The 23,127-nt window shown below is 44.3% G+C and overlaps 1 protein-coding gene across 6 annotated transcripts in view; it reads right to left on the reverse strand.

The window, feature by feature from the left end:
- The window catches only part of sox5 (SRY-box transcription factor 5), a 95,279-nt gene that overhangs the window by 37,946 nt on the left and 34,206 nt on the right, over positions 1-23,127 (reverse strand). For 5 of the 6 annotated variants that reach the window (XM_085137980.1, XM_085137979.1, XM_085137978.1 and 2 more), the window contains exons 4-6: positions 11,547-11,633; positions 5,768-5,940; positions 4,480-4,548 (exon numbers count right to left, since the gene is read on the reverse strand). In XM_085137980.1, coding sequence (XP_084994106.1) covers positions 4,480-4,548; positions 5,768-5,940; positions 11,547-11,633 — 329 coding nt within the window. The remainder of the gene's footprint in view (positions 1-4,479; positions 4,549-5,767; positions 5,941-11,546; positions 11,634-23,127) is intronic. The other variant, XM_085137983.1, reaches the window with a different exon arrangement.

Raw genomic sequence — 23,127 nt, forward strand, 5'->3', positions numbered from 1 at the left:
TGCGGCATAATGAAGATGTGGCCGCTAATTAACATATGGGGTGCGAAACAGGTTGGTTGGCACGCGCTGCGCTAAAAACTCCAAGGTAAAGTTATTATTGGGGAGTAATTAGCTCTATGAAGTTAATGCGCCGAACAATAGCTGCCAGCGCCGCACAATATGGCTCGCATCTGAGCGCGCGAAAAAATAGCCCCCGCTAAAGTGCGAGTCCCACAGCTAAAATCTGTTGGCGACCATATGCTCCGGCAATTAATGCAAGACCTGTATGACCTATTGCTGAAGAGGGGATGTGCGAGCGATAGAACCAATAATTAATTTGGAGAGAGAGAGAGAGACAGAGGGAGAGAGGGAGCTGGCTTTTAATATTAGTCCATTAACTTTCTATGGACGGTGGGCTATTAGGCCAGTGTGCTGTGAATGTAGGGGCATGGTTCAGGTGGCAGTGCCACTGCAGGATGCACACACAGGTATATCTGTGCCTGAGAAAGCGTCTGTGTGTGTGTGAGAGAGAGCGAGAGGGTGGGCCTCAGTGGGAAAGGCTGTTTGGTTGCAGTCCAGTTTATTAGTGCATACGTGTGTGTGCATGCTGACACACAGTGTGTAAGGAAAACACAAATTACACTGGCTGCGGTGTAATGGGGGTGATTAAATAATTACACAGCCAATTGGGTTAGCTGCTCCTATGCAAAGACTACAGAGGTGCTCCTGTGTTACGTTCGTGGTCTGCACCGTGTGCGTGGAAATCAATAAATGTTTTTCAATGTTTTTGTCTGCCTCTTCCCAACAATAAAAAACACACAGAGACAGGAGTTTGTGCTTGTGATTGCATCAGGTATTACACTTAGCTTTGTGTATGTGAGATTGAGTTACCAGTGTAGGATGGCCTTAATAGAGACCTTGTTAGCCGCTGTCGCCGCCAATTCTGGGCTCTCTTAAACCAGTCAAAGCATCAGGTGGCTTTACTCATTTTCTGATTTTTTTTTCCTCCTTTCTCTCTCTCTGCTCTGCTGCCTTTGACCTATAGCAGTAGTGATTCTTGATGAGATTAAAGACAGCACACAGGGGCAGCGCAACAGGAGCAGACACAGTTGAAAGTGTGTGTGTGAGTGCTTTGCATGAGTGAGTTTTGATTCATTAGGCAGGCCACACTTGTGTTCTCTCATCCCTCTGTTTCAATATATATTGTGCATTTGTGTCTGGCAATTCTATAAAAAATGTGTGCGTGTTCTCAAGGTAAGCCCTGAGCCTCACGGCAGGTGAGCTGCTTTCATCCCTGTCGCGCTTCCTCGCGCGGCAGCAACAGTCGTCCCCGGCAAACACCGGGGGGAGCCTCGGAGACAAGACGTTTAATTAGAATGAGACGAAAGTAAAGGCAAGTTTGAGAAAATGTGCTCACCCCTTCGAGCTTAACAAGAAGGCCCCTAGCAGGGGGTAGGAAAGTGTGTGTGCATGTGTTTTTGTGTGTCTTGTACGTCCTTATGTTCACACATGTTCCTGCTTTGGAATTTCTGTGTGGACAAGTTAGACTGAACCCTTGGAATGAACACGTTTTATAACATAAAGGGTGTTTTTCAAGGTCTCTGCTTAACCAGAGGGAAAGGTTTCGTCATGTTTGGGGTTTTGGTGTAGGATTATGGCAAAGTTAGACATAACGTACGGTCAGGACTTCAATTAAAGGTTAGGTTTAGACGGTTTATCACAATAAAAGTAAGGGTTACATCCAGGGAAGATTGGGGATTAGGACAGTGTATGAAAGCTCACTCAAAAGTAAAACAATGTGAATGTGAGGGAGAGTGTGTGTGTATGTAGGGGATGATTAAAATTAATGGATTGTAAGCGATGCTAAATCATGGATCATTTCAGGTAGAATCAATTAGAGCGAGAAGACAGCCAATCACCGACTTGTGAAGACTAATGAGCGTCTACACAATGAAGGTGCACATGTGCTGCTCGTCCTGTATGCCATTAGCCTCTGCTGCTGCTATGCCCGTCTGTGCAAATGAACTTTCTTACGCCGCATTCGGCGAGTGCTGCTGGCCTAAATAGCGAAAGCTAACACGCATATCACTAGCCTGAGAGGGAAAAAAAAGAGAAAAGAAAGCAGACACAAGGACAATAAATAATTTGTCCTCTTTTCATGAAGGATGTGTGTCACTCTCCTCTCTTTTTCATGAGCTTGATTATTCGTTTCATTTCATCACCTCTTCCAAGTGGACGGTTGAAAGCATTCTTCACAGGCCTTTGGGGGTTCAAGTCTAACAAAGCCAAGGACGGAGACACACAAACACAAACACACACACACACACACACACACACACACGAAGGGACAGCTGAACTCAGCCTTGTTAGGGGGAAATGCAATCACAAGGGGCTTATCATACAGACACAAAACACACATACACGTACGTACACACCCCAACACACTGAACCTGGTGCCCTCTCTCTGGCAGGCCATTGTATTGTGGGATTGTGTGGACAATCTCTTCATGAATGATTAAGCAGTGTATTTCTCAACCAAGTCTTTGATGATGAGTGTGTGTTTGATCATCGAGCGAGTGTGCAGCACTCTCCACGACCGCTTGTGATATGTGTGAACGGGCAAGGGAAGGCGTATATTTCGGATGTTTGTCCGTGTATTCGCATACTTTGTTGTGTGCAACATACATGTGGATGTCTGAGTGTTTTGAGCTGCTGTGATGAGCTCCTGTTGATTGTGTGTCTCTCTTAACGAGGCTGCCTACAGCTGCCCCTGCTTGTGAGAAACTATTGTTGGGCCCGTTCAATGGAGAGACGCTTGTTTGGGAAAAGGTTGCAAAGTCATGGGAAAAGAGAGCTTTGTCTCGGCGGGGTCGTGAGGGAGTGAATCATGAGCGGACGTGTTTACGGCTTCACACACACAGCTGTACTGCGCGCGCGCACACACACAAGCGCATGGGTTAAGAAACGAACGCATGGAGAAGGCACAGAGAACTCCTCAGACGCAAACATGTGCTCGCTTTTTTGTCAGAGAGACAAAACGCGGACAATTAAGAATTTAATTCGCATAATGCAAATAAACACAGCTGCTTTACACATTATCGTGGACACACACAGACACACGTCCTACACACATGCTATCACAAGGTTTCTTATCACACAAACCGTGTATGGCTACACTCTCAGGGGAAAGGGAGTGTGTGTGTATGTGTGTGTGCGCTTTCTTGGACAGGGTGTCTCTTTATGATACAAAGCCCAGCTTTCTCAGCTTAAAATTCAGTGTCATCTGCCTTTACAAAGGGCTGGGCTATTCGTTCCAAGCCACCTGGACCAAAATAGAGGCTCCAGTGTATGGACCCAAAAGTACAATACTTCCATTTTTAAGTGTTACATATATAAACCCACCCGTTTTCTCAAGCCGAGGACCAGGCTCACATTCAAAGGCGCTTTTAATTTGAATTACTTTGCAGTTTTATTTGACTTTACTGGCTATTTAACATTCACTTTTACACACCACATGATAAGATTTGGCCATTACTAAATAAAGGCCTATTGATTTTGCATTTCATAGGATTCGCTGGTGAAGAAAGTCCCTTACAAATCTCCTTTGAAGCGAGAACATAAACAAGTATCTCATACAACAACCACCCAACTCAAACATATCACGCAATTTTAATCACATCTACAACTGAAACGTTTATTTTTTTAACACAGGGTACTACTTGGCCTGCAGAATGAGATTCTTCTTCTTATTTTGCAGTGTTAAGAGTGTTTCTGGCATCAACCTCTGTTCAAAAGGGGAACAAAGTGTGAGTCGTAGCAACCAGGTTAATCAGATAGGGGCTTAGCTATGCACAAAAAGAGCAAGGATGCCATATTGGACAGTTTAGTTTCTATGGGTTTGCAGTCGTACAAAAGTCAACAATGTGGAACTTTCCTGCAGAGCTGTGCCGAGGTGGGTGTGTTTATTTGTACTTTAGAACGTAACAGCCTTGGAATAATCCGAAAATAAGGTTTTACTTGTCTGAGTCTCTCTTTCACTCTTGCTACCATTATCTAGGTTGATTAGCTGGTGCTGTATTCCTTTAACAGTCACTCTCAGACACAATGGAATAAACATCAGAAAAGTGGACTTCACCGACAGTGTGACAAGCAAGTTGGATTTATATAATAATCACTTTAACCACACATACTGCCAACAGAGTACTTTTGATTTTTCCAAGCAGACAGACCTATTTTTAAGTGATTACACAGGTTGTGTATGAGTGTACGTTAGAGGAGGAGGGGTCACCATTATAAGTCAACGTTGATTCAGGCCCCAAATGCTGATGGCTGAGCATAGAAAAGCTGCAACAATCACAATCACAAAATTGCTATTGTGGGTGATGCCGACGCGCGCGCAGACGTACTCGCACGCTCACACAAACCCAACGCACAAAGGGCACATACACAAACATGCGCGCACATCGTATGGATGGCCATGCAGACACAAGCTGGCCTCACCTGGATTTGTTGCTGCAGGAGGTTGATTTTGTGTTGCTGCTGTAGAAGCTGCTGCTGTTGCCGGGCAATCTGTGGACAGAGCACACCGTGCGCTTTTAGAACGGCATACAAAGTGCATGCGTGTGCGTTCGTGTGTGCAGAGCCTGTGGGAGATGCGACACATCTGCAGGTCTCTGATGCCCCAGTTGCACGACAGAGGGTCAGTGCCCTGGTATGAAATATTAAAAAGCTCAACACCGACCCACTTACTGACATGCTGACAACTGACTGCTTTTGATATACTGATGTTAGCTGAAAATAATGAGCACACAATTTTTAACAGTTAGCCTCATAGGATAATTTAAAGCTGCTTGTTTTTCACTTATGTGACTGCGTCTTTTATTTAACTAGGAAAGAATTACACAATTATGTGAAATTTGGCTTCTACAATCCTAAAAAAAACAGACAAAAATACAAATACTTTTGTTCTTGAAAGGTAATTTTTTCACTTTCTTTACCTTTACCTTTTGTTTTGCATTCAAAACAATGCTTTCAATGAAACGCAACAGCTACAGTGAAAACATAAGTAACTTTTGAGCTGAAACTCCAGCAACTCCTAAAAAGAAACACAAGAATTCACACAGAGTACAGTCTCCATAATGTCAGAGTCATTCACTGTGTGCTGGTGCAGGATGAAGCCAGGAGCACTGTAATGCATTGTGTTTGTCACAGGTGATTTGTCCTTACAGCTGTATTTCTCTGTGTGTGTGTGTGTGTGTGTGTGGGCCCATCCTTCTCTTTGTAAAACCAAGCCTTCCAGGAGCAAAAAAGCACGGCAAAAAAAGGGAAACCCTTCTCTATGCAAATACCTGGCAGACTCTCGCCCGGGAGCTGGGAGTGTGTGTGCGTGTACGTCTCTTCTACATCCGCTCCAACACTACATACCCTCAGCTGATTCCTGTGTAATGTCCTTGTGTTTAAGCTGCCAAAGGCGCATGTCTCTGGCTGCTTGAACGCTGCATGAGATGTGTGTGTGTGGAAGAAAGAGCGTGCAGGGGACAGAAAATCCTGTGATTTGTTGCTTTTCAAATCCACCTTCTGTTGTAGACCTATAAGATGCATTTTAAACAGTACTGACCTTTGAAGTTTACATTTTGCAACGCGATCAATCAAGCAATGTGCTCCATATACCAAGTAATGGAGACTGAATGGCTTGTTAGTATGGACATTTTTTTTTCTTTTTGCAGCATAGGCATGGAGTAAACGCCATTTCCAAATGAGGCCCTTCACATGCACCGTGCTCCTATACCTGATCCTGCTGCTGCTTGGCGAGCTCCATCTGCTGCCTCTGCTTCTCCATCTGTGAGGCGGCCAGCTTCTTCTGCTCCTCATGGGCCGCCAAGAGCTGCTCCCTCAGGCTGCTCAACTGGCCAATCATGCCCATGAGTTGGCGCTCTTTCTCCGCCAGGCTGTCTGGGGTACCTAAAGGGCAAGAGTGAAGAAGGGGGGGGCAAAAGAGGTCAAAGGTGATATGAAATAAGCAGTACTCTGCTAAGGTTTCCACTTCCAGTTTTTAGACTTGATATTTCCTTTGTTAAATTAGAAACAGGCTGAGTACAGCTGAGTCCGAGCACCTCAAATATTAAAATGAACCCTGTAGTTTACTGTTTTTTCCAGTTTTTGTAAATTAAAATGGCTATTCGAAGGTTGGCATGAATCATTGGGGTTGAAGTCAGGGTCAGAGAAAGCAAAAAGAAAAAACAGAGCAAAGCTATCCATGACTTGTTAGCTGACTTAATATATGACTGGTTAGGGGCTTTGAATGGTAGAAGGGGGCATGTCAAAGGAAGGTGGGTAAAGTGCCGTTTGTGTGCAGCAGGGTTGTAAAACCAGATGTTGACTCATTCTCCTGGGCACAGAAGGCCAGCAGTGATTAATCAAGCCACATCCATCACCGCCTTTATTGCCGTATTGAAATAAAGAAAATAAAGCTGGCTGAGGAAGTATTTGTAAACAGGCAAAATGTGGTGGGAAGAAGAGGCAAAGCAAATGTAACGTCTGAGCCAGAATCGTACGTTTACCAAACAAAACCAATCTTCAGCCAGGTTTGCAAATTGACATTCTTCACTAAAACTTAAAGTACAATCAATATTTATCCGATTGGTGCTGAAATATGGATAATTTTGGAAGTGCTCCGTAGCAGTATTGAGTTGTGTTTTTTTTTCTATGAGTGTGCTTGTGAGAAAAAGAGAAGGAAAAGAGAGAGAAGGAGAGTGTGTCTGGTCTGTGTTTACCCTGCAGTCAGCCAACCTCCTGCTCACATTTAGCATGGCCTGACCTTTGACTCCTTAGATCCTGACATACCAGCTCCATTACAAACACACATACACACACACATGCGCGCGCTTCCACACAAGGCCTAAATCATTCAACAGGATGTAGTTAGAGAGAGGCACACGGAGGCAAAATCAGTATGTGTGTGTGCGCCCATGTCTGGTCATATATATTGATGTTTGACTACATGCTTTTGTTGTGTGTGTGCGTGTGCGTGAGAGTGTGGAACAGCACAATCCCCCATTGTTCTTCAGCTGCTACCTTTAACAGGGCCACATTCCTGCACCAGTCAAACCAGATGAGGACGAGAAAAGAGGGAGAAAGAGAAGGAAACAGGGGAGGAAAGAAGGAGAAGCACAGCAGGGGATGAAAGAGGGGAGCCAGAAGACGAGATCTGTGTCGGGGGGGGGGGGACGTAGGCCATGTCTGCTGACCTGGCCTTTGACCGCTCGGGAAGGTGAGAGCCATCCATTTGTCTTCCCCTGTTGGTAGCTGCCGCTTCACCTACCGCCACCCCCACTGCACCCACCGCCACCCCCTTTCCCCCCCTTCTTCCTCACTTCCCCCCGCGCTCCATCCATCCGCCAACAATGAACAATAAAGGCAACTGTCGGGAGCACTGGCCGCTGGAAAAATAAACACGCCGCTGTCCTAACTCACAGACTCACCTTTGTAGAGCCAGAATGTATATGTGTGTGTGTGTGTGTGTGTGTGTGTGTGTGTGTAGCCAAAGCTGACCAAGACAAGAAAGAGCCTTGTGTTACAAACGTTGGCATGTTCAAACGGAGGGGTGAAGGGGTGTGAAGGAAGGGGAGAAAAAAAAAGAGGCTAAGAGGGGGGTTGCAAAGGTGAAAGGATGGATCAAAGGAGGCTTTTTATTGTAGGGCTTTCTTGTTAGGGTTAGCCTCCCTCTGCACACACACCCACACATATAGAAAATTGGTTCCAAACAGTGAGCGCGTGCGCACTGATGTGGACGGACATTCCTCGAACCAGGAGCCTGGAAGTCCTCGTTCTTTTTCTGCGAGCTGTTTCCAGCTCCCCTCTAACGCTGGGGCAAACGACACGCTCGGTAACTGAGACGAGATGTCGAAAATCTCCGACGCCGACATGAGGCGCCCCCGTCTTTTGCTTCTCATTCCTTCCCATTCACACTTTGAATTTCTGTGGTCACCCCATAAATCAGCTCGCGTTGCCTTGTTTCTTCAGCTGCTGCGAGGCAGGCAGGTGGATCGATAACTGGTTTCCTCCATTGGTTTACACACATTTCTCCTCAGGCTGATTGCCGTGGCCTGAGCTTACCTACAAACTCCCCGAACCGACACCAACTCTCTCCCTTTTCTCTCTCTCTCACACACGCACACACTCGTGCGCAGTGTAATTAACCAATTTGTAACAATGTAATACTTGTCACTGTGTTCGGTGCTAATTAATGACCCCGGCTGCGCTGATAACTCCCCCTGGGTAAGTAAGGAGGAGTGGGGATGAGATGGACAGGGAGGGAGGGAGAAAGAAGAGGAGGAAATGGATTATAGATGTGAAGTAGAATAAGAGAATGCAGAACATATGCAAAGAAGTATATTTACTTGGACACAAGAACTTAATTTCTCTGAATAATCAAATTAGTTGATATCATCAAGTCAATACTAAGGTGAGAAATTAAGGTACTTAACACGGTGGGTGTTTTGTGGTAGTTTGTAGTAATAAAAACCAGAAGAATTTGTTATCCTAAAATAGTTATAGTCAGACCGTTCTATTGCATTTATTGTTTATTTAAAGATAAATGAGGAGTTTAAAATGCACACAGTAAGTACATTATTAGGAATACCACTGTTGCTCCTGCTAGCTGTGTGTGTACCTGCCTGATCCTGTTTGCCTAATTTGTTTTAGGAAGACCAGTCAACAATTACCTTCTCCTGACCGGTCAGTGGAACCAAGTGAAACTCCTCCAACTCTCTTGCTCTCTCTCAGCCAGCATCCTCTCCCCACACAGTATTAGCTGTTCTTTTTAATTGTCGTAATGACTTTAAACCTGGTTTTGTCTCATTATGTATGGGTGGTGTACAGAATGACCAAGATGGTCATATTAAACCTGAGTAAAGACAATAAAGATAACAAGGTCAGTGAATAAGTAATCTTTATGAGCCAAAAGCTTAGGTTTAACACTCCTCCAGAAGCTGTGTTTCAGGCAGTGTTTCTATTCTTCAGCCAAAGGAAGAGGATACCTCGGGTATCTAATCTCAGAGTCCAGAAGCCTAAACTACCTGGTGTTTGTGAGGGTCAACCAATCACAGAAAAATGGCTTCAAGTACAAAGCTACTATTTAACCCTTTAAGACCTACCATAGAACCAAGTCTGCCAGAGCTTATATTATATTTTTACATGCTGTAGAGCCATTTTTGGGAGCATTTCAAGTTGCTATACATCAATACAACCATTACAGCCTAAATTTTAATAATATGTCTGCATTAAGTGCATAGTAATTACATAAATTACAGAAATGTGCAATAAACTACAAAAAAATTGAAAATCGTTTGTTTTTTTAACATATATTTCTCGTTAGAGAAATTTAAGAGGCTTATCCCTCAAAACTGTAAATACAAAAAAGTTGCACAAAATAGTTTCCCACCACTGGAAATTTATTTTGAGTGTCTTCATAGTTTTATTTTTGAAATACACCAATTTCTATACACTGCAGGAAAAACGAAAATAAATATTATTGTGCAAATTTGCAAAAAAGCAGCATATGCATCAAAATAAACTATTTCCAGCAGTGCAATATGAGTCCTAAGCATCCCAGAAACGACACAGAAAGTCATAAAGTCAAAGATAACTTTTAAAAACACCAGTATAGGCTCATGAGGCCTTGATGGTAAAAAACTACATTTCCGCGAAAATGGCGTCACTTCCGGTTTCGGGCAGGTCATGGCAGACATGCGATAGTTCGCGCTGATGGGCGTAGGAAGTGTTGTGAACAGCTGATCGGATAGGCAAAGCGTGTTTCTGGAATATTATGTTTTTGTTGCTGCAAGTGCTTTTTATGCAGTTTTTGCAAAGCTATATGTGGAAGGAAACCGTGACCGAGGACAAGCTGATGGCATAAGATGTAAGTACAACTCCTCCGGTTTCATATGCAAAAAAAATTATTGCGCTAGCTTACGTGGTTGCAGAGCTACCGGGATTTAAAAATAGGTAAGCAAAACAGAGCGTGCCCGCTCTGACCGGTTTTAAAGGGTTAAGACTATAAATGGCACCAGTTTATTTTCTTTTTGTTGCTTTTCTCTTCCTTTCTTTTGAGCAGCTAAGCAAAGCGATCATTTCACACTTTGGAAATGGACTTTACAGTGTCTGTACGGTACGACTGAATTCCATCATTGTGTATCCAAGCTTTAATCAAATTCACACAACTCTATTGTAAAAAGGAATGCAGTGTAGAGATAAATATTTAGCAGAGATTTCAAGCAGAAGTAAAAAGGAAAAAGCAAACAGCTGTACAAAGATTATCCCCCCCAAAAGAGATTGGTGCAGCTTTAAAAGTCTCTGGTATGGTGTTTAAGCATTTCCCCTCATATAAACGTAATGATGAATAAAAATTATCCAGATTTCAAGCCATTGTTCTCATCTGTGCTGTCACTTTTTAGTGTGGGGGAGCGACGTTAATAGCATAACACCGTGGGGAGATTTATTCCAGGACTATGCGTTCCATAATTGTGTGTATGTGTATCGCTATGTGAACCGCATGGGGCCTTTTTACCAATGTTTCTTCTCAATAAAGCCAACGGAGCAGGAGGCAGCGGCTCACTTTGTTCCCCACAAAATGCTCTTCAGTGGAATTCGATGGGGGCAAAAAAAATAAAATCAAGAGATGCGCTGACAGTGTGAGAGTGTGCGCTCACCACTGACGCTATTAAAGCAAACACGTTAGTATCTCCGCAGCTCTACCTTTTCTCATAGATTCTTACGTAAGACACGCACCGGCTTAACAGACACAAACGTGCATATGTGTGCTTCCGCTGCGTGCACACACATTGCTCCCCAGCTGTTGGTGTGTGGTGCGCCAAGCGGGACGCCCCTACACAGAAATGTCAGCTCGGCAGGGAGCTGGGAAAAGGAGGTTTGATCAATGGAGCCCTGCTCTCGATGGCCACGCTGCTCCGCGAGGCTCTTTGATTACATATTGCTTTGCTTCCTAATGAAGCTCAATTACTGGAGGAGAACGACGGCTTTGCCCTGGAGTTACAGGGAATAATGGCCACAGTCTCTTCTGCCTCTCTTATATCTTTTCCCCTCTCTCGCTTTCGTTCTCGTTGATTCTTGCTCCTGCATATTCACCGCACAGCTCCACTTGTTCCCTTTTTGTATCCCCTGCTGCCCTCTGTCCTACTCCGCCTGTGTCGCTCTTGGGTGTTAAAGAGGGTTGTTGTGGATAAAATGGTCGATTAGCAGTGAATTAACAGCGAGCTGCGAGACTAGCAGAGACGCCATTAACTCTTTTTTCTTTTTTTTTGACGCGCTGGTCATACGCACAAGATGAAGCAGGTGTCCTGGTTTAGTTCAGGACAGATCAAGTTCATTTAGGGATCACTTCATCTGAATTCAGTTCAACTTTAACCTGAGCTGCCATCTTTACAATATGGCCCAATCACTAGATGTCATACCAAGCTTTAGGTCTTTCTGCCTCATATATTTAATCTATGTAATCAAGTACACAGGTTAAAGTCTTTAAGTTCTGGCATAATTTAGTTTTACCGTACCTTTAATTTCTCCGACGTGCCCTGAGCCCATGGCCAAAAGTTTATCCTTCCAGTCCTTTGACAACAGCCTCTCAATGCTGGGGGCCTCTGTTTAGGGGAGGATGAGGGGCAGGGGGGTGCAGGGGAGAGGGAGAGAGAGAGGGATTCAGATGGCTGGCCAACATGACAATAAAGCTCATTTAAAGTCCATTTGCTGTAATAAAGGCAGCAGCGGCTCAGCCTAATGGCCGCATCAGCAGGAGAGAGAGGGAGAGAAAGGCGGAAAGAGAGGAGCTGATAATCGAAAGAGAGGAAATCTGAAAAACAAAAACAAGTGAGCGAAAAAGGGAGAGAGCGAGGGAGCGCAACGCAAGATAAAGGGAGAGACAAGTGGAGGAGATGGGGGGGGAGAGAGAGAGAGACGAAAAAAGAGAGGCTTTTTTCCCTCTCACCTGCTGCTAGAGAATCATTAGCCCTGTGGGCCCTGAGACAAAGAGGGCCTTAATGCACCCGCCACAATGGACACATTATCAGCTAGTGCTTTGTTTTCAACACACACTCCACACAGACCCTTACAGGCGCACGCACACACGCACAAACCGCTACCTAAACACACACTCGCAGACTCACTAATTACAATCAAACTATGGTAACAGTTGTGCACACAAGTACACATACAGTGAGGGAAATGGAAATGTCACACGGGTGAGTGTACACTTGGAAAGATCCAATCCTAAGATGTGTGCACATATAAGCACCGGAAAAAAACAAACGCATACACAGATATACGGCCACGAACCTAGAGTAGTCGCCCTGTTGGCTGTGATTGACGTGAACGAGGAGGAGAGAGGAGTGATCAGACAAAAGAGGGAGAAAGAAAGAGAGAGTACTTTATTTACTGGGAGCCATCTGCAGTTGGGATGTGAGGCCTTCCTAAGGAGAGAGGTTTTACACTTTGAGTAGGGAGATTAACCCTATCAGCCAATGCAAACACACACACACTTGAATGTGCTCATACAGTATATGTGGCTCCACACATAGATGTATACACACTTGCAAACGCTGACAGCAGGAAAAAAGTTTGTTTGTCCCCAGATTATTTTTCTCCCCCTATAATGACGAGACTGATTTAAGAAAAGTCTTAATCTCGCTGGTGTGAGACAGCCTGCATGCATAAACCCATACACATGCATACTGCTGCACAAACACTCAGGTTTTCCACAGAGGAGAGACGGGGGGGATGTCCGGTGTGTTGAGTTGAACAGCTTAGTGCATCTTCCTCTAAAAGAGACACGAATGTACACATCTTCCACACAACAACAAATCAGAGTACACAAAAAAGCAGCACTTTGCCTAAACTTCTCTTTCCTTCTCATCCGTCTATTTCCCTTTCTGTCCACAGTGGAGTGTTGACAAACCACCTGGAGATTTAAAGGATTTAAACGACACCCGATCACCTGCAAACCTGCACGCGAGCTCCCCTCACATAATCGCACACACTCAAAAAATAGCGCACATTAATTTCTGCTCCCCTCAAGGCCTGAATCGGGTCCTTTCCTCTGGCGGAGACGACATTATCCATGCCCTGCTGATTACAGTGAGCACACATTTGCAAAAAAACACACACCTCGGGATCAACGCTGAACTTCGAGCCAAGTCCACTTCTCACTTTTTCCTGTTCGTCTTCCCACTGTCCTTGCCCTGTTCTGTCCTTGAGTTTTCAACGCTGCCACTTAACCAGTAAGACAGCAGCCCTAGTGCTTTCACTCAGAAGCCACCGTAGCCTTCAGGGAATCGGTTCACAGCAGGATGAAGGTAGGGCGAAGAGGAGGAGCACGAGTCGATAGAGAGTCTTTTGCAAAAACATGCATAGAAAGAGTAGAAGAAAGAGTGTGCTCCTGTGTCCCCCCCCACCCACCCTCCACGACAGCTGTCTCACCATCACCCCAACAGGTGCTATTAGCCCCTGGCACTGCCTCTTTCTCTCTCTCCTTATTTTTCTCTGTCTCTCACTCCCCTCCTCCCCCCCAGCCCCCTCTCCCTCAACAATGACAGAGGCTTTTAAGCCAAAGAGCTTTGACAAGTGAGAGGGAACAACAAATGGCAGTGTCGCCTGTTCTCTTTCCATTGCACTCCCTCTCTGTCTCCATCTCCTAGTTATTATTTTTATTTATTAACAGGGCTGCAGCCATTGTCCCCAGTGACAGGCTGGGGCCACTTTAACTATTAATAAAAGCCAAGAGGCTCTTTCATTGTGCGGCGGATGGCAAAATGGGAGGAAATGGGCAGGAGGAGCTGAGAGGGAGAGAAAAGAGGGGATGAGAAGGAAAGAGGGGATGGCGTGCTGTATCTTTTAGTGGGATGTTGATTGATGTGGCGAACGCTAAGAGAAATGAACTTCCACTGTCACCCATGACAAACTGCAAAAATACACATACACAGAAATAGAGGTCAATAACCCACGCATACATGTGCGAATCGGTTAAAAGGTCTGTTTGAACCACAGACTGTAAAAGAAAGATGGACATGGAATCGGTGACATCACTCATTGCTTTCTGGGCTTTGCATTTTGAAGCCACAATATTTGGGTGCTTGTTTTGGTATCAGAACCATATTTGGATGAGAGGGTGGCGTGCCAAGTTATTGGCTTAGACTATCCAGCTACCTCTATAAACTGTATGAATGTAATGCAATGATGTTCTGTACCACACAGCAGGCTGTGTTATTTACTGCGTAATTTCATTAAAATCTCCAAAAACCACAAACATCACAGAGACAGCCGAGAAGATCAATTCAGTGACTCAAATTAGTGGCGGTGACACCTGACAGACAGCAACAGACAACATTTGTCTGTATTGGTTAGCTGTTGTTCGACTGTTTGCTACTGTTAGAGAAACTTTCTTTGAAGTGGAGAAAACATAGTTAGACTCTGACGCTTGGTAAATGCGAATTGAATGAAACTGTTTATAAGAAGGAAAGTGTGATTTTTAGAACACTCGAGCCCAACATTAGCTATATATATATATATATATATATATATATATATATATATATATATATATATATATAATGTTATATAATATGAGATATAATGTTAGCTTATAATCAACTGTTGTCGTTTAGCTGGTCCATTGTCAGTCCTCAATCCAGTTCAGGAGTTGAGGCTTGAGGTGAGGAGATGCCAGCTGTGTTGTCTCTTTCCTTCACATTTTCCCTTCTTCAGTGAAGAGGACCCCTTTTCAGCTTTTATCCTGTCTTCCTTCTCTCACCCCAATCGGTCGCAGCAGATGGCCCCGCCCTTCCCTGAGCCTGGTTCTGCCGGAGGTTTCTTCCTGTTAAAAGGGAGTTTTTCCTTCCCACTGTTGCCAAAGTGCTGCTCATAGGGGGTCATATGACTGTTGGGGTTTTCTCTGTATGTATTATTGAAGGGTCTACCTTACAATAAAAAGCACCTTGAGGTGACTGTTGTTGTGATTTGGCGCTGTATAAATAAAATTGAACTGGATTGAATTGAAAAGCTGATCAAACATAGGTATGATCCTTCATATCTTGAGTTTGAAGGTGCAGACATGAATACGAGTCAACTTCTCTTCACCTTTGGTGTACTACATATGAGGTGGTATTTTGTTGTCCACTGTGTGTTCAAAATGACGGGGCAACATGGCACCTTCCTCAAAATGACACACACTTCCTAGGTATTTTTAATAGTTTATGAGATTGCTTTCAGAGATATACACATCGTATACTAATCAATGAATCTTTAATAAATAACCTCAAAAAATGACCGTCTGTGCCATTTATACTTAAACTTTAAGTGAAAGGCTTTTAACCATGGCAGACTGTGGAGATTAACGTGCTTTTGGAGCCATCCTAGTGGTCACTAAAGGAACTGCAGCCTCAAACTTCGTTTTTAAGCCCCAGAGGTTGCCGTTTGGTTTAGACAGCCTGAAACTGTGACCTGTCTATGCATTATCTACTTGTTCACTAGTTCATTAGAAGCAAATCGCTTGTTTTTGTCTTCCTTCTAAAAATATATATATAAATACGTCCACGGCTGATGTTCCACAACAACCAAAACAACTTGTCCAATACAAATCGGTTCTTGAAAGACTCTTTCCACCTCGTTCAGATTCAAGGATTTATTTCCTTCAGCTCAGCATATGGAAATGCACTTAATGCACCCTTCATGTTCCATAATGTTTTAAGAAGTTTTAAATAAAATCTGCTTGACAGCTGAATGGAAACACAGCAAGAATCTACTAGTGCTAATTACGGGCCAAAAATCACATAATAAAGGAGGACAGCACAACACTTTCCATGAAAATACGAGACACTACTCCCTGTTTCTCTGACGTATGGGATGCTGAGTGTGTATGCGAGTATGTGTCTGCGTATGTTGGTGTTGTGTGAGGTAAGCGGGTGGAGTCTGGTGCCCACGCACGGGTGTGGGTCGCATATTTTCAGGATTGGGTGGTGTGAGATGAGGGTGAGGGAGGATACCCTGTGAGAAAAAATAAGGTGCGAGGGGAGTTTATTGTGTTAAAAGAAAAATTAGGCGAGAGGAAGTGTTGGGATTCACGGCGCATTCACCATGCTAAGTATTTAAACTGCAGTTCTCTCCATTATTCGCTTAAGGATGTAAATAATGTTGAAAATATCACACACACATATTCTGTATGAAAATTCTTCAGCTCCTTGTTTAAACTGTATGATGTCTGCACTGAGTAAAATACCAACACACATCATTCTAGATGTTTTTCTGTGCATTTCCTTCAATTTATATTTTTTTTGCCTGCAACATTTTGGCGCTTGAATCCATCAGAGAGGATTAGGCAGTTTCAAAAATCATCTTTCCTTGTTTTGTCTGTATGGTTTGGAGCGTACAGTACAAACAACTGGTGATCCCACTGTTGTATTTTCATGCGTAAGCGAATGAATTCATCCGAGGGCGACGTTCTGATTCGGATCCCGCACAGCTGAGAAGGATTCTGGGAAAAGCAGAGGGGGGAAAGCGCTGACAATAACTCTGGAATCGTCGGCTATTATTTTGGCTCATTGGCTCAAACGGAGTCAAGCTGCTGCCCTGCAGCCGAGCCAAAACAACCCCGTCCACCTGCCGAGAGACGGAGAGAGAAACAGTGTGTGTGTGTCTGTGCGTGTGTGTGTGTTGCAGCAAACCCCCGTCCGGCTTTTGGATCCACAGTAAGCTTTTGGTTCAGGAGCTGCTGGAGAGAGGAGAGAGAGAGAGCGAGGGGAGGAGACTCAACCTCAGTCCAGCTTGCTCGGACCAACCTTACGAACAATGCCATCTCTCTCTCTCTCCCTCTCTCACTTTCTATTTTTCACTCAGACGTTTTGCCCTGAGTCACCAGAAGCAGCCAGCTCTATTTTTCCTATTATCTCATATTTGTGAAGACTGGAGACCTTTAAAGGAAAAGAGAGGGGGGTGGTGGTGAGGAGGAGGAGGAGGCGGAGTGGTGTGTGGAAAGAGAAAGAAAGAAAAAGAGAGAGAGGCAGAGAGGGGAGGAAAAGAGAGAGTATGAGAGACAGAGAGCCCGGGTCCTCGGGTGCACAACAAAGGGGCCTCTGTGCCAGCGCCAGGCCCAGCCGGGCTCAGAGGAGGGTGGAGGATGAAGGAGGAGAACGAAGACAAGGAGGAGGAGGAGGGCCCACAGGAAAGGGCCCTGGCTTGGGACCCGTGGCCGGCGCTTATATCCCGCAAAACAGGCTCCACATTGACTTGGGCCTTGGCAGCCATGAGGAGACTCCATCTACTCCTCCCCCCTCTAACCCCTTCCTCCTTCATTCTCCTCCTCCCCAACTGAGCAGGGGTCAGCTTTGAATAAGCAATTATACAAGCACTGGTGCAGTTTGTCTAAGACTGCCACCCTGAACACAGAAGTATTGAGATGGCAGGAAGAAGCAACAGAGAGGCAGCGAGTGAGGCGCTAAAACGTGTGGCGACTTCTGCAGTTAAGAAAGCAAAAAAAGCACACACGCACATTAGCTGGTCTCATCACAGAGACAGAAAACGCATGTCTACATGTGATCTAAAGATTAGACTATAACTAGATTAAGATAACTCTGTGCAACAGTCATGCAAACACCTTAACAAGGTTACCCTAAACGAATCAAAGTGAAAATCACAGAAACATAACTGATTTGACCTGCTCGTCATTTTGGATTTATAGCCTTAGTCAGAATTGTCTGACGATACAACAACAGATGAAATTTCTTAATGCATGTAGACATTCGAGTCAGCTATAAAACAAATCTGATTATTCCGAGCTACATAAAAGCACTAATCAAACTTTTACCTTGTATCTGGGTTACACACTGTACGAAAAAGACTTATAAGCACCAGTTTGAGGATGGAGTCAAACACACCTACACGTGGATTCGTAATTAAGAACGACGTTTGATTCCAGATAGCTCCAAGCTGTAATTACCTGACTTAATGCTTCACCTAAAACAGATTTATTCCGGTATATCTATACTTACTCCAAAAAAGCAAAAAGCTTGGTTGTTACTATTTACAAAGCTGTAGGTAACCCAGTCTCGCCGCAGTAAAACGCTTCAACTTTAACAGTCTTTTACATTATGGAGGTGTTCAAAGAAACTTTTGAATTTGGAATACAACTCACTTATTTACACCCTCTCGATACCGCAGCTCTTGCTTTGCGCAGTCTGTCTACCCCCGACTCCCCCCCTCACGCTGACGGCGCCAACACGCTCCATTACGAAATGATGATGTTGATATTTTGATGATCAATTCATGTCTGGTTGAGCTGGGCCATGTGTCTGGACACATTTTCATCGATTCCTTCTAAAGACAGTCCAATCGTTCCAAAGCAATGAGGATGGTGCCAAGATTATGGGCAGTCTCTTGTTTATAAAAAAAAAAAGGGAAAAAAGGAAAAAGAAACAGAAACAGGGGCACTATGTTTCAGAGAGGAGATGTATCAAAAAGCTTTTTGTCCAAGCCCACCTCGCACCACCACCTCCGCAAGGTTAGCTGCTAAAAGTACCAATTACTGGCTTGTTGTTGGGGAGAACGGCGCTTGGCAACAGTTGCCGCGGTGGCCGGGCCTCTGTGTAAACACTAAAATCCCTCTCCTCCTCCTCATCCTCCTCCCTCCTTACTTTCTAACCCCCCTCCCCAGTGCTCCGTTTCTCCCACTGAAGCAGAGGATCGCAGCAAGAAACAGAAGAGGATGTGTGTGCGTGAGTGTAGATTCAGTCCCTGGTCGGCCTCAGTGTCCGCAGTGACTCTTCATTCAGAAGCTGCTCCAACTTTAGTTATTAATAAACACCCAGACCACTAGACTAGGGAGGACACCAGCACACGCAGACTCAAAGTATCTGGCATGCTCAACAAAATCAACTTCAGAGAGTTGTGAGGTTGTTTTTCACCTTTTAATGTAAGTTAGGTTTTTGGGTGAAGCGACGGGGAGGGTGGGGGGACGACATATGGCCCTCCCCTGAAGTGCTGTGACAATCTCAGCTGTGTTTCGGTGCGACACACCTGTTAATACAAACCGTCACACACGTTATCACTTGCCAAAACACCTGAAGTCTAACCGAGCGGGGCGCTTTATTTTAGTCTTAAGTTGTAGAAAAAGGACACGTTTTTATTTTTTTCTCTCTCGTGCTGCAAAAAGAAAAGATCGAACTCAAAACAACAGATGCAGCAGGACGGGTTTTTTTTTTTTTGCATTCTAATATTAGGAATTGCATGGATGTATGGCAACATGTTTCCATTAAGTTCTAAGAATAGGCCGCGCCACATAAAGCGAACATTTACAAGGGTGTCAGTCAACAATTTAATAAATTGAAAATCCATTTATCTGAATGCAGAGTTCTGCCCTTCACTCCACTGCCTTTCCCTAACAGATGGTGTTGTGGGTGCTTATGTCCAATTTGATTTGAACCAAACCCTCAGCCAATTTTTACACTGGCATGAAATCTCAGCGAGCCAGATCCACACACTGGCAGTCAGAAATAGCAGCGGAGAGGGCGCGACATTGTGAAAGAACGATGAAGGGCAAAATCTGGAGCGACATTCGAGAAAGTCGCACAGAAACTTTTCCTTGTTGTTTCGTTTCGCTTGTGTGTTGTTGCATTATTTTTTTTCCCCTCCTTTCTTCTCTCCTCTGCGTGTTGTTTTTGTGCCGAGCCGGTGAAATTAGCGATGCTATCTTAATGCTGTGTTTTTGCGGGAGACAGAGAAACGTTCCTTTCACACACACAGACATGCACACAGCATTTTCCCAATTGCCTCTGTGACCTCCATTATCATTAAATGGTGTTTGATAGGATCTAGACATTTGAATCCACTGCGGACTAATTCAGCTCAACCCCTGATAGCCGCTGCCACCACACCTTATTAGGGACAAGCTATGGGACTGAACACAGATCCCATTTTCATTTTACTGCCTCATACTTTACAGGCTGAAGAGACCAAGTGTCAACTGAAGTACTGATAACCACCAAATACTGCCTGCTAATTGCCTGGTTAACAAACAGAGCCTCATGAGAGACTTTTGAATAGATAATAGAAGTTCACATGCAACAATGGGTCATGCTGTATTTAAAACTCAATGTATTCACTGAGGAGCCTCTGAAAAGCTGCTCTGTTGCCACATAAAAAACCCTGCATCTTGTGACTGTGAACTTTAAAAATAAATAAAGAAATAAAGAAATACAACTAAGAAAATCTCTGTTTTACCTTTAGATTTTTTTAAATGATCCAATATGTTTTCAGCCTGTTTAACAAGGGTTCAAATATGGCTCGTGATGTAATCTTTCAACTAAACTATGTAAATCGCTAAAATTAGGTTTTCAGCATCTATTAGTTACTTGCAAATTCAAATGCAATTTACCTGAAGTCTTTACTTTCATGGAAAAATCAGATTCATACCAATGAGCTGTGGCTCAACCAATCAGATAAGCCATCTAAAGAAAAAGGGGAAAAAATCCTTAAATGTGTTTCTATAAGGATGGAGTTAAATACTAGGGGCCAGTGCTCTTAACGCATGCACATCTCTCCCTGTCAAAAGCATCCTGTTAAAGTGGGCCAAGGCATGTGCACCTTGTGTGCGTGTGTGTGCATGTGTCACACACAGTGGCTCAGGCTGCTGTAATGGAAAATGACACTTGCAATCTGTCTCGTGGCAATAACCCCTCTTCAGTGCTCTTGTCTCCACTCCACGCACGCACACACACACACGCACGCACGCAACACACTCGACGTCTCTGTCACTGCAGCAGCCCCCGGGCCGTCCTTGTCACTGCACAGCTTTATTGCATCACTTTAACGTGACAACAAAAGAAGACATTGTGTATTGGGCCTGCCGAGTATAGAAGGGGAATGGACCCACGCATTAACTACACAAGAGACAGACTGAGAGTGCGCGCTTCCGTGCACGCACACACACACACACACACGCAGACACACGGCAGCAGCGTTTTCTCTTGCGAGTCATGACATTTTTCGTCTGCCTGTCAAAGCAATGACAGAGAGACAGACAGAACAGCAAGACGCTGCTGACACACTAATGCTGTTTTGCATGTTGGAAGCCTATTCAAACAGTGCTGAGCTGTGACTTTAACCTCTTATGTGTGTGTGTGTGTGTGCGCTTGTGAGACTGATGGGTGAAGACCGTTATTTCTGATGTTATCATAGTTTGGCCCTGTGTTGGCTGTTTGATTGACAGTTGGCTTGGCTTTAGAGTGGCTTTGCTTTGCCGGACAGCGGAGGCGGGATCCGCCTATTCCAGTTAACGCGGACGCCGCTGACAAGAGCAAACAGACGCGCACACATGCGCACACACTTCTCCCTCTGTTTATGTGTCTGTTTGAGTCTTGATATCCATCTCTGTCTCTTTTTTGTCTTTCTTCTCTATGTGTGAATGTTTGTTCCATCTGTGCGCTGAACGGCTTGAGACGGAGCATGTTGTAAAGTCTTAAGAATAGCCCACATTGTCCTGTGTGCAGCTCAAAGATAGGGCGACAGACATGTGAGAACCATTAGACCAATGGCAACAACAGTCCAAACAGCAGTGGAATGTTCTGCTGACTAGCATGTGTGTGTTTGCGTGTGTGTGTGTCTGACCTGTTGGAGCCTTATGGGTCACCGTGCACCAATTACTCGGGCATGTCAACGTCGCTCCTTGTAAATCTTTTCCTATTCTCAAGTTTTCCTGGCAAGATTACGCCGCAGTTAGGCGAAGAAATAAGTTTGGTAGATGAGATGCCTCGTTGATAACAACCGATGGTTAGGTCACGTTTAGATCACTTAGCCATCTGTGGCTAGCAAATAGGAAGAGTAAAACTCACGCATTAAATGACAGAGTTGTGGGTGTCTTTGCCGTTATTTTACGAAGCAAATTACAGAGATAGACAGAAAGGACGGGGGAAAGAGCAGGAGAAAGACCCGTAGTAAAGGTCTAGCTAGCCTGGATTCGAACCAATGCCTGTGCTGACATTTGAGCAACTTGATATAATTAAACTATAACGAGGGATGACGTAACAACAGTGAAGTAAAACAACAACCCCGTGGAGGTGACAGTGTTGTCATCAGGGTTACTCTACTTCCCCTCAGTCTTTAGACTTACAATTTTTAACAAAAAGCATCAAATACAAGTTTCCAAGTCAACATTTTGGGAGCTGGAAGACAAAGTGTTTGGGAACTGAAAAGTGAACTTCTGCTGCTGCTTTAAACGGCTCCTTTCTAAAGTTGTGAGCTGTGCTTGACGACCCTTTCAGACATATTCACTCACACTTAAATCATACAGAGCCAGCAGAAGAAAAACCTGAATGAAACCAAGCCTTTAGAGAAGTCTGGAGCCCAAGCTTATGCCTCACGGGTAGGGATGGGTATCGTTTAGGTTTTTTCCGATACCGGACCGGCCAAACCAGTACTTTTGAAACGTTGCCGGTGCTTAAACGGTGCTCAAACCGATGTTAGTTAACCGAAGTTAGCCTTTTCTGTTGATACAACATACCTCCTTTGGTTGGAACCGGTGCTTAAACAATGGAAAACACAAACTTTGTCCAAAAACCCCATGTTTAGCTGGGTTTTTTTTTTTTTTTTGTAAAAAGATACCAATATTAGCCTTTTTTGCAGCTATAGGGCATATATGGTATCACTCTATCAAACATTTTTTAATCTGTAGCTCTGCTCTAAAAGAACGTACGTACCTGGGCCCGCCTACTATCCTTGGAAAGGTAAAATGATTGGCTAGAATCCAAAGTGTATGACATCTCAGGAAACAAAAAGCACCGAAATGTGCGCTGCTTTTTGGTCTGGTTACTACCGTTTATGTCAGAACCGGTGCCGGATACCGGTACCCATCCCTACTCACGGGTATTACTTGTACAAAACGTTGACCTTATTATTTGAAACTTTGGTCTTGTTTAACATGAACATTCACCTCTATACAAGTAATATACTATAGAAGTATAAGTACAGTGTAACAGGTCTACCCCACTACCAGCTGAAGTTTGAAGTGGATTAAAACGGCTGTCAAAAAATTCAAATTCAATTTACTCAAAGCCAAAATCTGATTGGAATATCTGCTACGACACCGCTTCAGCTTTT

Source organism: Neolamprologus multifasciatus, chromosome 17 (genome assembly GCF_963576455.1).
Source record: "Neolamprologus multifasciatus chromosome 17, fNeoMul1.2, whole genome shotgun sequence".
Lineage (NCBI taxonomy): Eukaryota > Metazoa > Chordata > Actinopteri > Cichliformes > Cichlidae > Neolamprologus > Neolamprologus multifasciatus.